This window comes from Marmota flaviventris, chromosome 1 (genome assembly GCF_047511675.1).
Source record: "Marmota flaviventris isolate mMarFla1 chromosome 1, mMarFla1.hap1, whole genome shotgun sequence".
Taxonomy (NCBI): Eukaryota; Metazoa; Chordata; class Mammalia; order Rodentia; family Sciuridae; genus Marmota; species Marmota flaviventris.
The window spans coordinates 161,959,450-161,976,337 of NC_092498.1; the positions used below are offsets into that span (position 1 = coordinate 161,959,450).

Below are 16,888 nucleotides of genomic sequence, written 5' to 3' on the forward strand. Positions count from 1 at the left end.
ATGAAACCAAGGCCACTGTGACTTTTGAAGAGCACAGAGTGGCTCCATTTAAAGGAACACTTATTTTTTCTGCCATCATTTATCATTTCCACATACTATTAGTAAGACTTGGGGACGAGCCTCAGCTATGGAAGAATGCTCATAGGGCCCTCATCTTAGCTCAGGCCGCCGTGTTTTTCTTCTGGCATCTCCTACTGTGCCCATCCACCCCCAGCCCTGTTGCTGTCTTCCATGTCTTCCTGTTTTACATTCTCCTTAACATTTATCTCTGTTCAAATGTGTCTGATTTCTTTATCTGCATATGCTCCATTGGCCTAACACTGGGCTATAAATTCCATGAGTGCAATGATGATGTCCATGCTCTTCAGATGAAATATATCTGGAATGTATACTCCTAAAAGATAGAATAGAACTTGACACATAATACCAGCTCAATAAATGCCTATTGAATGAACTGACGAATTCTCCTCATTCCCTGATTCTTCCTTATTTAATATATCCAACCTTCTGAGTCCCTGATCTGCTTTGAATGTCCAGTATTAAACCCCAGTAAAGTCCTCACACCCCTTGTGATTTCTCATGCCTTTCTGAGAAGCTGCTTGTCTGTTTTCTGGTTTTCATCCCACAGAGCAGCCAGGAAAGCGACCCTCTCTATTCTGCCATCTTGAAACTCCCAGTGCATAGTCTATAGGCCTATATTCCCTGCTCGGTGGCTTCCCACTTTCCTTAGGATAAGATCTTCTTTCCATGTCCTCCAAGGCCTCTTATATTTTTGCTTTTCCCAAACTTTGCAGCCCTGGCTCATGATCTTCCCCTGACATGTCACAATCCCACTTCCCTTTCTCTTAGCCATTCTTCAAAGACACTGGGTGGTCTCCTGCTTTAGGTTCTTGGACACCCTCTCTCCTCTGCTTGTTCTCCCCAGGACGGATTCCTCCCTGTTACAGCTTAGATGTGAGGTGTCCCCTAAAAGCTCAAGTGTGGAACAATGTAAGAAAGTTCTGAGGTGAAATGATCAGACTATAAGAGTCTTCACTTAATCAGTGCATTAGTCCCCTGAGAGGGATTAACTGGATGGTAACTGTAGGCAGGTAGGGTGTGGTCGGAGGAGGAGGGTCCCTTGGAGGTGTGCCTTTGGGGTTTATATTTTGTTTGTGGTAAAGGGAGATCTCTCTCTCTCCCTCTCTCTCTCTGCTTCCTGATCACCATGTGAGCTGCTTCCCTCCACCACACTCTTCCTCCATGATGTCCTGCCTCCCCTCGAGCCCTGAGGAATGGAGCCTGCTGTCTGTGGATGGAGACCTCTGAAACCCTGAGCCCCCAAATAAACTTTTCCTGTTCTAATTGTTCTTGTCAAGTCTTTCAGTCACATCAGCAAAAAAGCTGACTAAAGCATTCTTTATTCTGAGTCCCCAGGCCTCAGCTGAGAGAGGTACCTCCTCAGAGAGGCATCTGGTGACCACCCCATTCCACTGCCCCCTGCTATTTTCCTTCCCAGTATCAATCAAAATCTATTCCTATATAGATGGTTATTTGCTGGTTATGTGAATCTTCCAATCTTGAGGGTAAGCTCCAAAAATGTCTAGGAGTATATTTTGTCTATATAAGTCAAAGTTTGACTTATAAAAATTCAGTCTTATGTAAATTTGGAGTCCATTTATAGCTCAACATTTAATTCAGCTCTGTGGAGCCAACTCTCTGTGGGTTCATTAATGTTTTACACCTACAGCCAGATAAGTTCTTGTCACTGCCCCACAGGGTGGGATCAGCCACAGCCTGGTTTTAAAGGCTAAGTGATAACAGCTCATTGGTCACCGCGGTGGGTGGCTTTGGCATCTTAGATTGCTCTTCCTTGGTGAGTCTCTGATTTCAGCCTGGGCTTGGATGAGAGTTCCCCCTCATGTTGACAGTGACCTCCCCGATGCATGGACCTTCTGGGCCTCCTCCTCTATCCTTCCTCAAGTTCACTGTCCACAGAACTGAGGGCGGGGAGGCTGTGATGGGACTCATGCCAGCCCCCTCCCCTAGGTCACCGCCTGATAGATGTCAGGAGTCAAGAGTTATTTTCCCAAAGTCTTAGGAATGTGTTCACAGGCAAGTGCGACCTCGAAATGTGGGCGGGTTACCATGGAGTGGGTGCATTCCCACGCCCGCTCCTGCGCCTTGATGGGAACCCGCCCGTTCCTCCCGAGCTGAACCTGAGGGAGCCCAGCACCTCCTGCACCCACCATCAAGGTCACCAACCCACCTTGTGCTTGGTGCTCCTCCTTCGCCCTCTCCTGTTCTGCACTCCCTCACTCCTGCTCCTGCACCGTCCTTGTCCCCAGTGCCAATCCAATAATGAGGACACGGTATTGAGAAACAGGAAAAAGAAGGTTCATTGCTTTGTAAGCAAAGGAGCGACACAGGGGACTCCAGTCCCAGAGGCTGTGGTTCTGCCCGTCAGGGAAAACAGGGGGCTTTTAAAGAAGCGATTCAAAGGCTGCCTTCTAGGTGGGTCCTGCTGGGAGGGTCCCAGGTGCACCCTGAGGTTGTATTGAAATCCACTTGTTAATTTGGGAGACTGTCACTTCCTAGTTCTTCTGGGGACATCTCCTTCCAGAGGAGAACAGATAACTGAAGGTAACCTTGTTCCCTGCTCCAAAGTGAGGGATGGGGAGAAGGAGAAGAGGAGAAGGAAGACAGATCCCTTTAAAAAAAAAAAAGCAGGAAGGGCTGCATTCGAAAAGTGGACTGTTGTGACGGAGTCACCTCCCAGAAAAACCCCTTGCAACCAAGCCCTCCTCCCAGGTGTTGTGTTCAGGGACCCAGTCCCTGACAGTGCCCGCTGCATGCCGGAGCTGCCCTCCATCTGTATGTGGCCCTCCCCTTTTCCTAATACATCTTCACTTCTTCAAGGCAGATATTATTGCTGTCCCCAGGGCAGAGAAGGAAAGAATGAGAACTTAAGCATCTTGCCAAAGGCCTCTCTCCATTGACCTGCCCACACCCCTCAAGGGTTGAAAGTGTTCCCTGGGGTTTTAACTTCCCTTCACATCCAGGCTGCAAGTACCCATAGGCCTCAGAGGAGTCCCAGGGCTTTGGAGAAGGTCTTGAGAAAGGCAAAGGAAGGGTAAATAGATGGCAGTGCAGGGATTCTACACTAGGTGGTCTGATCTCAGAGGTTACCTCTTTATTTTCAGTGCCAGGGGTTGCACTTAGGGGTGTTTAACCACTGAGCCTCATCCCCAGCCCTTTTTCTATTTTGTTTAGAGACAGAGTCTCGCTGAGTTGCTTAGGGCCTTGCTCAATTACTGAGGCTGGCTTTGAACTTGCGATCTTCCTGCCTCAGCTTCCTGAGCCACTTGAATTACAGGTGTGTATCATGCCCAGCTACAGTTCACCCATTTTGAATATATGTTTTCCCTCCTCCCAGGGAAACAAAGATTCAAGAAAACAAATCAATACCCTGAAACATAGCCAGGTGCAGTGGCTCACTTCTGTAATCCCAGGTGCTCGGGAGGCTGAGGCAGGAGGATATGGAGCTCAAAGTCAGCCTTAGCAACTTAGTGAGGCCCTAAGCAACTCAGTGAGACTCTGTCTCTCAATAAAATACAAAAAAAGCGGGGGGTGGGGGGTGCTGGGGATGTGGCTCAGTGATTAAGCACCCCTGGGTTCAATCCCTGATACCACAAAAAAGAAAATAAAACAAAACCCCCAAAACTTTGAAACATGATCAGTGAGCAGTGAAACTTCCAAATTAGGTCTAATGGACACATAGACCTGGGCTTACTCACAAGCACGGATCACTCCTCTTTGTGTGAAAGGCCAGATCTACTGCTCTTTTCTTGAAACTTGGAGGAATAAAACCAGTTTAGTGACATCCCTGTTGGATTACAGCCGCATTTTTATTGCACACCTGCAGTGGAGTGTGGAAGCCCGCCTCTAGCCCGACCAGGGAGGGTGGTGCTCTCCATTCGCCAGCGCCCACTGTGCTGGGGAACTGCTAACACCGCTCAAAATCACTGCTGGCTAGGATGATTTCTCTGCTTTGGAGAGTTCATGACAGTTTATGAAGCAGAGGACACTCTCTCCTCCTGGACAGGGCTGAAGAAAGTCAGCCCTGGCCATTGTCCCAGGAAATGGGGGGAGACACTCTGGGAAGAACGCACCAGTGCCCCCTCCCTCTCCCAGGCCACGGCCAACAGAGGTCAGGAGGGAGAGCCTCTTTCCCTGGGCACAGGATGCCTTCCTTTCCTATTCTCTTCTGCCCCTCAGCCATCGAGATCCTTCCAAAATGCTAATCTCATTGTGTCCTGCTTAAAATCAGTGCTTTCCCTTAGCTTCCTTAGGATCAAGCTAGAATTCCTAATTATGGCCTTTGAGAAGATTTCACCCGGGCACCCGTCACAGCCACACCTCCGGGCAAGCCCTCCTCCTTCATCTCCCAGTGCAACCTTATGTATTCCTCCTTCGTCCATCATCAAAGCCCTTTGCCAGGGAATTCTCCCCCCAGGACCTGCTTCCCTCTCCCCGAGTCCTTGTTAAACCTTGTTAGTGTTGATACTGATCTTGAAAATGAGGATCAGGTCCTTATTACCCCAGTGTTGAAGATTAAACACCTGAGAAATGCCGAAGCAAGAGCAAAAAGTAAATCTGATTTAAAAGACAGAGAGAGAGAGAGAGAGAGAGAGAGAGAGAGAGAGAGAGAGAGAGAGAGAACCCACAGAGCTGGTGCCCGAAGGAATGGGGGTGTCCTGCCCCTTTAAGGAATTTAGGTTTTCCTTCTTCTCATGCCCCCCTCTTCCCAACCTGTCTACACTGATCAAAAGATGACCAAAAGGCAGGAAGAGAACTGTCCAGGGGGTGATTGCTTGTGTTGGAAAGTGTGATCTTTCCCCTCCCCCAGAGGCTGTATTAGGTGCTACCAACACCTTTCCTTTTCTTTGTTAATAAGTTACCTGTCCTTTGTCCTTTGGTCTCAGTGCTCAGGTACAAGGCTCCTGGGCTTCTCCCTAACTAGCTCAAGTCCTTCTGATAGATGTTCCCATGGGATCCTGGGATCCTGTGTCTCATTGTTGTACTCGGCATATTTGGGGTTTGATGATTGTAACGTCTGTCTCTCCTAATAGAACATAAGCTTCATAATGAACAGCCTGTTTCTGGGTTTTCTCATTATTATGTCCCCAGAGACATGCACGGTGACAGGGGCACAGAAGGTCTTAGAATGGGGGAGTGACTGAATGAACAACCCTGGTGTGTTAGTCAGCTTTTTCACTGCTGCGACTAAAAGACCCGACCAGCACAACTATGAAGGAGGAAAAGTTTACTTGGGGGCTCAGGGTTTCAGAGGTCCCAATCTGTAGACAGCAGCCTCCACTCCTCGGGGCTCGAGGGGAGGCAGGACATCACAGAGGAAGAGTGTGGTGGAGGGAAGCAGCTCACATGGTGATCAGGAAGCAGAGAGAGACTCCACTCTCCAGAGACAAATAGAGACCCCAAAGCCACGCCCCCAATGCCCCCTCCTCCAGCCACACCCACCTGCCTCCAGCCACCACCCAGTTAATCCCATCAGGGATCCATTCACTGGTTGGGTTAAGGCTCTCACAACCCAGTCATGTCGCCCCTGGACCTTCTTGCACCGTCTCACACTTGAGCTTTTGGGGGACACCTCACATCCAACCTTCACACCTGGGCTCAGGAAACAAGCAGAGGGGGAGAGACTAGAGACACTGTATTTAACCCCTGTTCTTTTCACTGGTCAGCCGGCCGGGTAGCACTACTGTCATTCACTGCACTGTCAGCAATGTGTGTAATAACTTTATTAAGGTCAAATAGATATCACAATACACATTTATCCAACAGGATCAAGAGAGGGTCACAGATATCACCCAAGACACAAGGCTATTTTGTGCTATATGCTTCTCACATCACAGATCACACAAAGTTTGTACACAAATAACAACTTTTACCTGGAAATACAGATGCTTAGCTTTCTTTACCATCCAGGCTCTGGTGTTTCAATTGAATTAAAATAAAGAGGAGAAGATTGGCATTTTCTTGGTAATGAATACATTCTAGGGAATATTTCATGAGAACCCTCTTTGGGATACAGAGTGGCACCTGGAAGCCATTTTTAATTTATCGGTGACACTCAAAGCAGAATTAGTAAATCTGTTGAGCTGTGACTTGAGAATTTTCAATAATTGGATTGAAGAACATATTAGCTTTATAAATAGATAGGATTAAAATGTTTGATTGGTCTACATAGATCTACAGAATTTCCTTTCTACACTAATACTTTAGAACAGCAACATCTTAACTATGGTATCTAAATCTGCATCTCCAGTATTCTATGAACATATCACTGCTTGAGCTCAGACAGTTACTGGGCTTTATTAGGCATGGTCCACAGGATAAGAGCCACAAAACACCATAGAAATTTACCAGAATGTAAATACTTAGATAAGCAAATAGGATAAATATTGGGCAGTTACCATATGTAACACTGTCTACTAATAGGAAAAAAAAAAACAAAAACACAACAACACAATTCTTAGTTACAATGCATCCAGAACTTAGGTAAAGCCAGAAAGACAAATTTGCAAAGGTATACAAAGTAATGAGTATGTTTCTTTAAACATCCTTTTGACAAATTCATAGTGCAAACTGGAAAAACTTCGTAAATATAATTCAAATGTTTACTGTGTGAGAAATGCTTATTCATGCACTAAATAATATGAGCATTGATTCATCAAGTGAAAAAAAATACAGTAATTGCCTGAAATAAGTAGTTAGAGATTTGCATCATACAGGGTCTAAAAACTAAAAAATAATAATGCATGCAATGTTGTTATACATCAAATTGTTTCCTAGGAATCATTAAAATGTCTTTTGCGTCAAAATGCATAGGAAAACTCAATGCTATTTAATTGACTTTATGCATATTACCTACTAGAGACTTTAAGCTACAAAATGCTTCTACGATCTCTAACACACATATAAAATGACCATAAAAGTATCTGTGGATTTAACAAGGTACTCTCCAATTAGCCATCTGTGATAAATAATATATCTTCCCCATGTCGTCTCATCTCTAAGTATCATTTATCACGACCCAGGCCTCTCTGCTTTAATGAGGACTACACATCTCTGACTTACATTCAACACTATCTGCATGAATAATTGATGGGAACTCTTAAAAAATTCCTCTGCCACTGAAGTGGAAGGTGGTGAGACCTTCTCCAGAAGACTGCAAAAGCTACTCTGCTAAATCTGATTGGTGAAGGAGGTGGGACCACTAGGCTGTTGGCCAAACTCGTCTGAGGATGGCCCCAAACTCGCCTGCTGGTTGTACCCACTGCTAGACCCATAGCTCTCTTGGTTGTACCCGCCTTGATTATAGCTGCTGGAATGCTTCTCCATGGGGTCCGAGAGGTATCTCTGTCCCGAGGAATGCCAGCAGGTCTCCTTGAAAACAAACCAGATGTTTCCAGCCCAGAGGATAAAATTCAAGAATCCAAAGACCTGAGGGGAGAATCAGGGCAAATGAGTTGATAGATTAGACAGAAATGCTAGGGGGAAAAAAAAAATCTCAGTTTCAGAAAAATCCTTCAGAGTATAATGGATGTTTTTTTGCTTTAACGTGGAGGCCCCATGACCCAGACCTGGTCTGATCTTCCATTTGAAATCACAATTTCATTTAGAATATCTGGTTTCTAGTAAAGGCCTGCTGTAAGCCAGGCACTGGGTAAAGGACTTTATATGGATTGATTCCCTCAGTCGAAGCTGACAGTGCAATTATTAGGCCCATATTAATGAAGTGGATTCTGGTCCAAGGTCACATGACTTGGTAAAGAGATCTGGGATTTAAACCCTCTTCTGTCTGATAGCCTGAGCCCTTACCTAAGCCATCAGTATATCTGCAAATGAGGAATTCCTCATGGTATATAGGATTACCATCAGGTGGTGTAGGGTGCAATATTTTCTCTTTAGTAATGATATGTTAATTTATAAGGCTACTGGCTATAGATACTACTTTCCCACTTATTATAATGATAGAAAATGATTTGATTTTTAAATAAACATGGAGCAATCTTGATATAGGCACAGAGTTTGAGGCTCTGCAGAGTTGTACTTCTGTGTCTCTCACATTCAGAAAAGAACGCCAAGAGCAGACCCAGAAAGAGGTGAGGTTACAGAGAGATAGAAAATGCTTCCTGAAGAACTGGAATATGAGGCTTTCCTATGCAGGTTTCTTTTACTCTCCAGAAGGGTTTTATTGAGTCAGAGGACCGGGTGGTATTTCTCCAGGGCCCAAGTCTTTGATGGCTACAGAGCTATTTGCTACTGCAACAGGCTCAAAAAGAAGTCCCCATCACATGGTTCTTCTGCCACCTTTTCCAAGACTGGTTGGTTGACTTGGGAATGAATCACAGTAGCCTGTTTGGACAATTTCATGTTGGAGACAGATTAGGTTAGTATAATACCAACTGAGATAATATTAAAGTCTATCGAGATAATATGAAAGAGATAATATTAAAGTATGATATTAAAAGTATAATAATTAAAGTATAATATTAAAGAGATAATATTAAAGTCTAACACAGAGGTAGAGAGATGCTAGTGTAGAGATGTTGGGGACTGCTTACTAAGACATTTCCTTATTGCAGCATTAGGTGGGTCATTAGACCACCTGCCGACTAGCTGAATGTGGGACTTGGAGTGATCTCTGTGGGCGTTGAAATTTGAGTGGCCTGGGCACTTGCCTTCTTGCTCTGCAACTTGAACCTTAGACCTCAGGTTTTTATTCTTATTTGGAAAGAAGATAATAATTCTTTCTTTGGGGGATAGTTTGGAGAACTAAAGACAATATGTGAAGGTGGCCCGACATATTTGTGTTACATGGTAAACGATGCTCTGAATCACTTTAAAATATTTCCACCAATTGTAACTCTTTTGCTGCCACATAAATCAAAGTGAGTTTTGACCATGAGGCTATATTCGTGACAGGTGAAAAACAGTTAAAACAGAGTAACTTGATCTAATGAAGACTGGTTTATTAGAACCTCCTTCTCTCCCTTCCTCCTTCTTCTTTCCTATTCCAAATCTTTCCTTTAATATTGAGGATCAATTTTGTGACATGTCCCTCGCTATTGCTGAGGAAGACACAAAACATAAATCAGGTGTAATAGTTGCTTGATGGAAATGAATCATGTAATCACAGTCAAAACTCTAATTTGCATTCAGGGCATTTCAACCCTGTGTACAGTAACTGGATATTTGGCATGAGAAGGGAGAGCTTGACTAAATTGTACCTTTGTAAGTATATGCCAATATATAAGTGGAAAAATTATTAAGGGATCTTTTCAGATATGAAGAGATAGCTCTGTCCAAGGCTATAATTTTATCTGTTGCCTATAAATTGGGGGAATTAAAAATCCAGGCCACTCGATCCCTGAGCCCCATCCCCAGCCCTATTTTGTATTTTATTTAGAGACAGGGTCTCTCTGAGTTGCTTAGGGCCTCGCTAAGTTGCTGAGGCTGGCTTTGAACTCACGATCCTCCTGCCTCAGCCTCCAGAGCCGCTGGGATTACAGGTGTGCACCTCCAAGCCCAGGTTGTTGTGTATATCTTTGGTCTCTCCCTTTTCCATGTTGTTACAGTTTTTTTTGTTTTTGTTTTTAAATTCCAAAGGGATGCTCAAGAAGAACCTAGAAATCAGGGAAATGCAACTTAAAAGTAAGAACAGAAGGCATCCCTCTGATAGCTGAGGTTCCTGGGTCAGTCACAGAGGTATCACAGGTCTCTCGATGGGCCCATTTCAGGGACACATGGCTTCCTTAGTATTTTCTTGCCATTTTGTTGCAATGAAACTAGGGGAAGAATTTTGATTCAACTTCAGAGGTGGGGACAACAGAGAGAGAGAGCTCGAAAGAGACTATCCCTAGCACAAGAAAGAACAGGGAGATGAAGTCGAGATTATCCAAAAAGACGTGCCATGTTGGTCTGAAGTGAAGATGGAGAAGTAGAAATCAAAGTTATGGATATACTAAGGATAAGCTTGATAAGAACTGAGAGATTAAAATAAATCCCATCTCCCTACATCTCGCTGGCCTCTAACACTTAATAATATTAGAGAAAATGAGTGTATACATTTTTTTCCCTGGGTACTAGGGATTGAATCCAGGGGCATTTAACCACTGAGTCACACCATCAGCCCATTTTTGTATTTTCTTTAGAGACAGGGTCTCACTGAGTTGCTGAGGGCCTCGCTAAGTGGCTGAGGCTGGCTTTGAACTCGTGATCCTCCTGCCTCAGCAACCTAGCACCCCCAGCAGCTAGGATTATAGGTATGTGGCATTGTGTCTAGCTGAGTGTATTTTTTAGGCACTTTGAGTTGACTTTTACCTAGCATTAACTATATACTGGGCACCACGTTAAGTCATATTAAGTATTTTTCATATATTGTCTTACCAAAATCTTCCAACAGTCTTGAGGTCTGTTCTATAATTAGGCCTGTTTTCCCGGTGGTGAGACTAAGTTTCAGATAACTGAATCACATTGTCCAAGGATAGACAGTCAGTTATTGCATGGTGCAGCCGGGACTCAAACCCTGGCAGAGTGACTCCAGCATCGTTCATGCAGCTGTGTTCCGTGGCAACAGCATTTGGACATTTTGGCTCCAGTTCTGGCCTTTTAGAATTTTGACTTTTAGACATTAATCTGGAAACTTGACACAGGTCCCTTAACCTCAGCTCCATGCAGGGGCATTATAGCTCATCTACCTTTATGTGTCATTATGAAATGATAGATGCCAAAGTGCTTTGAAGAAAGTAAGTTTGTTACTAAGGTGGAAGATAAAATGATTATTTCCTGACCCTTTGTTGGAAGATGTCACCTACTGTGGTGTGTGTCTGGCTCCTTCTCTAAAACTTGCTCTGGCCCAGGAGAGTGAGTGCTATCAGCTGTATTTAGATGACAGACTCCCCAAAGACAAGACAAAGGTGCACAGCAGACCTCAGGTGGGTTCTCTACCAGGTGTCTGGAATTGGAACTGAGTGAGTGTAGCTCGTTCCAAACTTTCTCTTCCTTTTTACTTGGGTGGGGTGGGGGATGGTATACCAGGGATTGAACTCAGGGGCACTCAACCACTGAGCCCCCTCCCCAGCCCTATTTTGTATTTTACTTAGAGACAGGGTCTCACTGAGTTGCTTAGGGCCTCGCTTTTGCTGAAGTTGACTTTGAACTTGAGATCCTCCTACTTCAGCCTCCCGAGCTGCTGGGATTACAGGCATGCACCTAGCCCAAGTTTTCTTTAACAGCAAATATAAACTTAGAAACTGTGAGGTGTTTTCTTCTGTTGTGGGTATGGGGAAAAAGTAAAAGTCTATCTGGAAAGAGACAATAATGAAACAGATATTCTCTTTCAACAGAAAAACACAAAGCTCCAGAAAGAGGTAAGGAAAAGAGTGGGAGATAAAACCTGTTCCATTTCCCAATGATATTTTGGTTCTTGGCCTTGTATTCTACGCTGGCAAGGCAATGTGATAGTATTTTTCCAATTATTTTCCATTTTGCATAAACTATCCATATGACTTGAAGGCAAATTTGTAATTTAAAAAAAATTATTGTGTTTGGGCTGATACATAGTTGTTCCTTTGATTTTGGAAATACAAATCTGATTTCGTTGGCAGAGCTGTGTTCCACCTCAGTGGCTAGAGCTCTCTCCTGGAACTTAATGCAAACCTGGAAGAAAAATGCAAAGTTAGGTAAAAATTTCCACTAGTGGCAACTCAGAGGGACTATTCTTTAGTATCTGGCATCTGGAACTCTGATTCTCCTCAAGATTTGCCTTTGTGTTTTCAAATCTCATCGTGTTCATGAGCCATTTGATATCTTCCCCAAAACTGTTTTTTTAAATTTTTTATTTTCTCCAAGATGAAGTTAGAGTCAGTTTCTCTTATTTGCAGTCCAAATATTTGAACATATATAGATATTGGTATCAGAAGTGGGGCTCAAAGAATAGACTTTAGGGGTACAAAGACTTGTGCTTTAGCCAGCTTTAAGTGACTTTTCTGTTATGAGAAAACAGCTATGGATACATAACTGTAACAATCACCTTGTTTTTTCATTCTGAATTCCTGTCTTCTAGACTAAAAATCATTGAAGACACTAGAAGTAGAATTTAAAGGACCCTGTAGGTTCTCACAATTTTTTGGAGACTGGTTATCAAACTAACAAACACATCAAAACAGTTTTATCTTTGTTCTCTTAGGTTTTGAGAACCGAGTTCTAATCACTTTCATTAAACACTGTCTATAAAACAAAGTAGAATAAGTAATACTGCTGATGTTAATGCATACCTCAAAGCAGTTATCTACAGGTGAGGCCAGCAATCAATAGAAATGATTGTGAGGTCCTCATATATGGTTTGTTTCCATGGTTACTATCTCACCAAAGCAGGAATCAGTGGTAAAATCACCGGGAGCGATTTTTCTGCATTATCATATATCAACCTTTTCCTGCATTGTAAGAGCATTCCCAAGTTGGGCAGGGTGGCACACCCTTGTAATCCCAGAGGCTGGGGAGGCTGAGGCAGGAGGATCTCAGTTCAAAGCCACCCTCAGCAACTTAGTGAGGCCCTCAGCAACTCAGTGAGACCCTTTCTCTAAATAAAATACAAAATAGGGCTGGGGGGTTAAACACCTGTATTTCAATCTCAGTTCTCTCCCCAGAAGCTTCTCAGATTGAATTCCAAAAAGCTGTAGAAACACAGGTTAACCTTGGAGCAAAAATAATTATTTCTAAGGTTGCTAAAGAATGTTGTTCCTTTAACAAACACTGCTGAGCTTCCTATTCTTCGATACAAACTATTTTGTGCTGCTGTTATAGCATCTATCTTTTTTCAGACACAGCTTCTTTATTGGGAATAACACAAGTCTTAGCCTTATAAATTAAGAATCCAATTTAGCATCCCTGCTAACTGTCAGATTTTCTCTCTTCCTGTAAAAGCGACATACCTGATGACAATATTTGACCATCCTCAACCCATAGAGTACATCTTTTCTAAAGCTATTAAGCAACTAAACCAAGAGGATAGAGAAGATTTAAAAAAAAATGACCATAACTATTCCTGGCACTTTTGTATGCCATATAATTTCTTTTGCATCTTATTAAGTTTGAGTATTTTCTTCTCCAGTCAGTTGAGTGTATTCTATGTGGGGTTTGAATAATGTTTCCCTCCCAGATAACTTCTATGCCATCAAAAATCCCTTTAAACTTCTGGCAGGTGGCAGCCTTAATGTTTAGATTCCATGTCTGCTTTTGGCTTAGAATTTTGACTTGACAGTCATCTAAGCAGTAGCTGCTAATACCTGCTGGGTTTCTATTAAGAAGTCTGTCAGTCAGTGGCCCTGGAGTGTATAGATTCTGATGATAAAAAACTTGAGGACCAAAGGACGGTCTTGCTCGTGGAGTGAACTACTACCATTCCACTGGCCTAGTTTGGGAGGCAGACATTTACCATCCAACTCTGGAGGTGCTTTTCTTATTCATTGGGCAAATGGAGATCTGGGAGGTTAAGCAGCGAGGGAAACCGACTCACCACCGAAGTGTTCAAGCTGGACATGACAGGGCTGTGGACAGCCATGCACTTGTTGGACGGCTGCTTGCAAGCTGACATGAGTTGCAAGACTTCCTTGGGATCTGTGGCGACTTTGACATCAGACAGTCCTTTGGCCCACGCGGATGAGCCCACCAACCACAAGAAGGAGAAGACCACGGTGACGATGAAGTCCTACAGAGCAGAGATTGAGCAGGAAAAGAAAATGGACGTGAGTTCTAGGAACAAGTCAAGTACTTTATATAACTACTTGCTTTGCCTTTTAGAAAAATTCCAAGATCCCATAGCAGGAGGAACAAGAGAGAGATGTTGGATAATGAAGATTGATGATATTCATACTGACATAAAATATACAATAATAGTAATAGTCATTGAATGCTCACCATGTCTCAGGAACAATGCCAAGGACTATATAATCCTCATCTGATAGATCCTACAACATCCCTTATCATAAGTATATAACAATGATTTAACCACTGAGCCTTTTTAATTTTTTATTTTGAGACAGGCTCTCGCTGTGTTGTTAAGGGTCTCACTAGGTTGCTGAAGCTGGCTTTGAACCCACGATCCTCCTACCTCAGCCTCCTGAGTTGCTAAGATCACAGGTGTGGGCCACCATACCTGGCAAGAAAGTTCTTATCATTATTCTAAGAGCCGTCCAAGGCTTTCTGACTACTGAGTCCTAGCTCTTACCCACCAAGCTCTGATGGCTTTAAAGAGTTAGAGTTTAGCAGTTCTTGGAGTCCCTGGATGGTAGTATCCATCCATTTATCCACTTGTTGGTTTAACACACCTATGCATTATCTATGTTAGCCCAGGAACACTGTTACATGGAAGGCAATAATAGCTATAATATTTTGTGCCTACTGTGGATGAGAGGTTTTATATAAAATCATTCTTACAATAATCATGTTAGACTGTATTTGTAGGACTTATTTTAGAGATGGGGACACTGAGCTTCCAGGAGGTCCAAGATAACACTTAGGAAGTGACAGAACCAGAATTCATATCCAGGTCTGACTCTAAAAACCACCCGTTTGTAGGGGAAAAAGCTTCTTTATTTTTAACAACAACAACAAAAAAATCTCTACGATGTAAGGGGTTGACTATTTCAGAGACAGAATTCTCTAATGGGACAGAACCCTCCTATGTTCACCTACGAACTCACGACCCGTGAAACTCCACATTATGTACAACCACAAGAATGGGGAGTTAGACTCCATGTATTAGGGACTAGTTACCACGTCCTCTCTCATGGAAGGAGAGGTGGGAGTCACTGTCCAAGACTTGAGCACAGTCCATGTCCTAACAGACCCTTTTTCAGATTTAGTGTGCTTTCATTTGACAACTACGAAAATGTTACATGCTGTTTACCTAAAATAACTAAAAGAAACACCAACCCAGAAAGAAATGTAATACCTTTGATACATCCAAAAAACAGTCCTCTCTTGGCTGGCCGCGGTGGCACATGCCTGTAATCTCAGTGGCTTGGGAGGCTGAGGCAGGAGGATGGCAAATTCAAATCCAGTCTCAGCAACTTAGCGAGGCCCTAAGCAACTCAGAGAGACCCTGTCTCGAAATAAAAAATAAAAAAAGGGCTGGGGATGTGGCTCAGGTTCAATTCCCAGTACCAAAAATAAATAAATAAATAAAAAATAAGAAAATAAAAAGAAAGAAATAGCCTGCTCTTTTTATTCTAGATAGTAAGTCCTGTCCCAAGCAGAAATCTTGGACTGTTTCTTTCCTACCCAAGGGCAGGAGCTTCTGATTTGCCTGGGTCCTGTTGTCCCTGGGGATAAATGACTTCTCATCAAGCTTCTGTGATCTGCACTGGGGACTCTGACACTGCTCAGGTGCTGAATGAGCCTGGATGTGATAGGGGGACCTTTGTGGTGAATGTTTCAGAGAGTTTTATAACTATCAATGGCTAAACCTTTGGAACAACTGGTCTCTTTTCATCCAGGGACTGTTCTGAATCTTGTAACTCAGTTTACCTTTTTGTGTTGGCTCTAGAATATTTGGGTCAATCCACAATTTATTCACATGGTTTTTAGGGCATAGTATTTGTTTTTATGGGGTACTGGGGATTGAACTCAGGGGCACTCGACCACTGAGCCACATTCCCAGCCCTATTTTGTATTTTATTTAGAGACATGGTCTCACTCAGTTGCTTAGCACCTTGCTTTTGCTGAGGCTGGCTTTGAACTCGAGATCCACCTACCTCAGCCTCCTGAGCCACTGGGATTACAAGTGTGCACCATCATGCCCGGCTAGGGCATGGTATTTTTAATTATTTTTCTATACTCATCTTTCTTTCCTTCTTATTTTTGATTAGTTACATCTTGAGTTTTATAAACCCTTATACACCACCTTAAGTTCTTTTTGGAATGAGGCAAAGTGTCAACCAACATGCAAATGAATATGCCATCTACAATTGCTTCAACATTAATAAGAACATTTGGAACAGAGAAACTCAAGTGATGGGTTTGAACTAGAAATTGGAGGAATGGTTACAAATAAATAGGCCAGATAAACTGTCAAATCATAATTTCCTGTTTACCTACAATTTGAATCTTCATTCATTCATGTATTCATGCACTCAAATAGTAAATTTTGATTAATGTGCCAAAGACTTGTGTAGTCTTATGGAGGATAAAAACATGCAAATCAGGGACTTTGATCTTTTCAATTACATATTGATTATGGGCCCATATTGACCATCATATTCTGACCATGGGACTGTGGTGGTCATTATCTACACTTATCATGTTTACAAAAAGTCTTATTAAAAGGCCAGTAGGATCAGCATACTACCGTGACACAGCTACATTGATGTTTACAGCAGCCCAATTCACAATAGCTAAGCTATAGAATCAACTTTGGTGCTCTTCAACAGGTAAATGGATTAAGAAAATGTGGTATATATACACAATGGAATATTACTCAGCCATAAAGAAGAATGAAATTATGGCATTTTCCTGTAAATGGATGGAGCTGGAGACTATCTTGCTAAGTGAAATAAGCCAAGCTCACAAAAACAAAGGTTGCGTGTTCTCTCTAATATGCGGATACTGACTCACAATAGGCAGGGGGCAGGGAGGAATGGAGGTTCACCAGATTGTACAGGGGAATGGGGGAAGAGAGAGGGGGTTGGGAATGGGAAAGACAGTAGAATGAGTGGGACAGAACTTTCCCATATTCATATGTGAACACACGACCAGGGAAACTCCACATCATGTCCAACCACAAGAATGGAAAGTTAGACTCCATGTATGTATAATATGT

The 16,888-nt window shown here is 43.0% G+C and overlaps 1 protein-coding gene across 1 annotated transcript in view; it reads right to left on the minus strand.

Annotated features, from left to right (window-relative positions):
• Window positions 1-5,786: 5,786 nt before the first annotated feature.
• Synpr (synaptoporin) overlaps window positions 5,787-16,888 on the minus strand; it is a 172,405-nt gene continuing 161,303 nt past the window's right edge. The window contains exons 4-5 of the mRNA XM_071609207.1: window positions 13,586-13,777; window positions 5,787-7,506 (exon numbers count right to left, since the gene is read on the minus strand). Of these exons, the coding sequence (XP_071465308.1) occupies window positions 7,249-7,506; window positions 13,586-13,777 (450 nt within the window). The 3' untranslated portion in view covers window positions 5,787-7,248. The remainder of the gene's footprint in view (window positions 7,507-13,585; window positions 13,778-16,888) is intronic.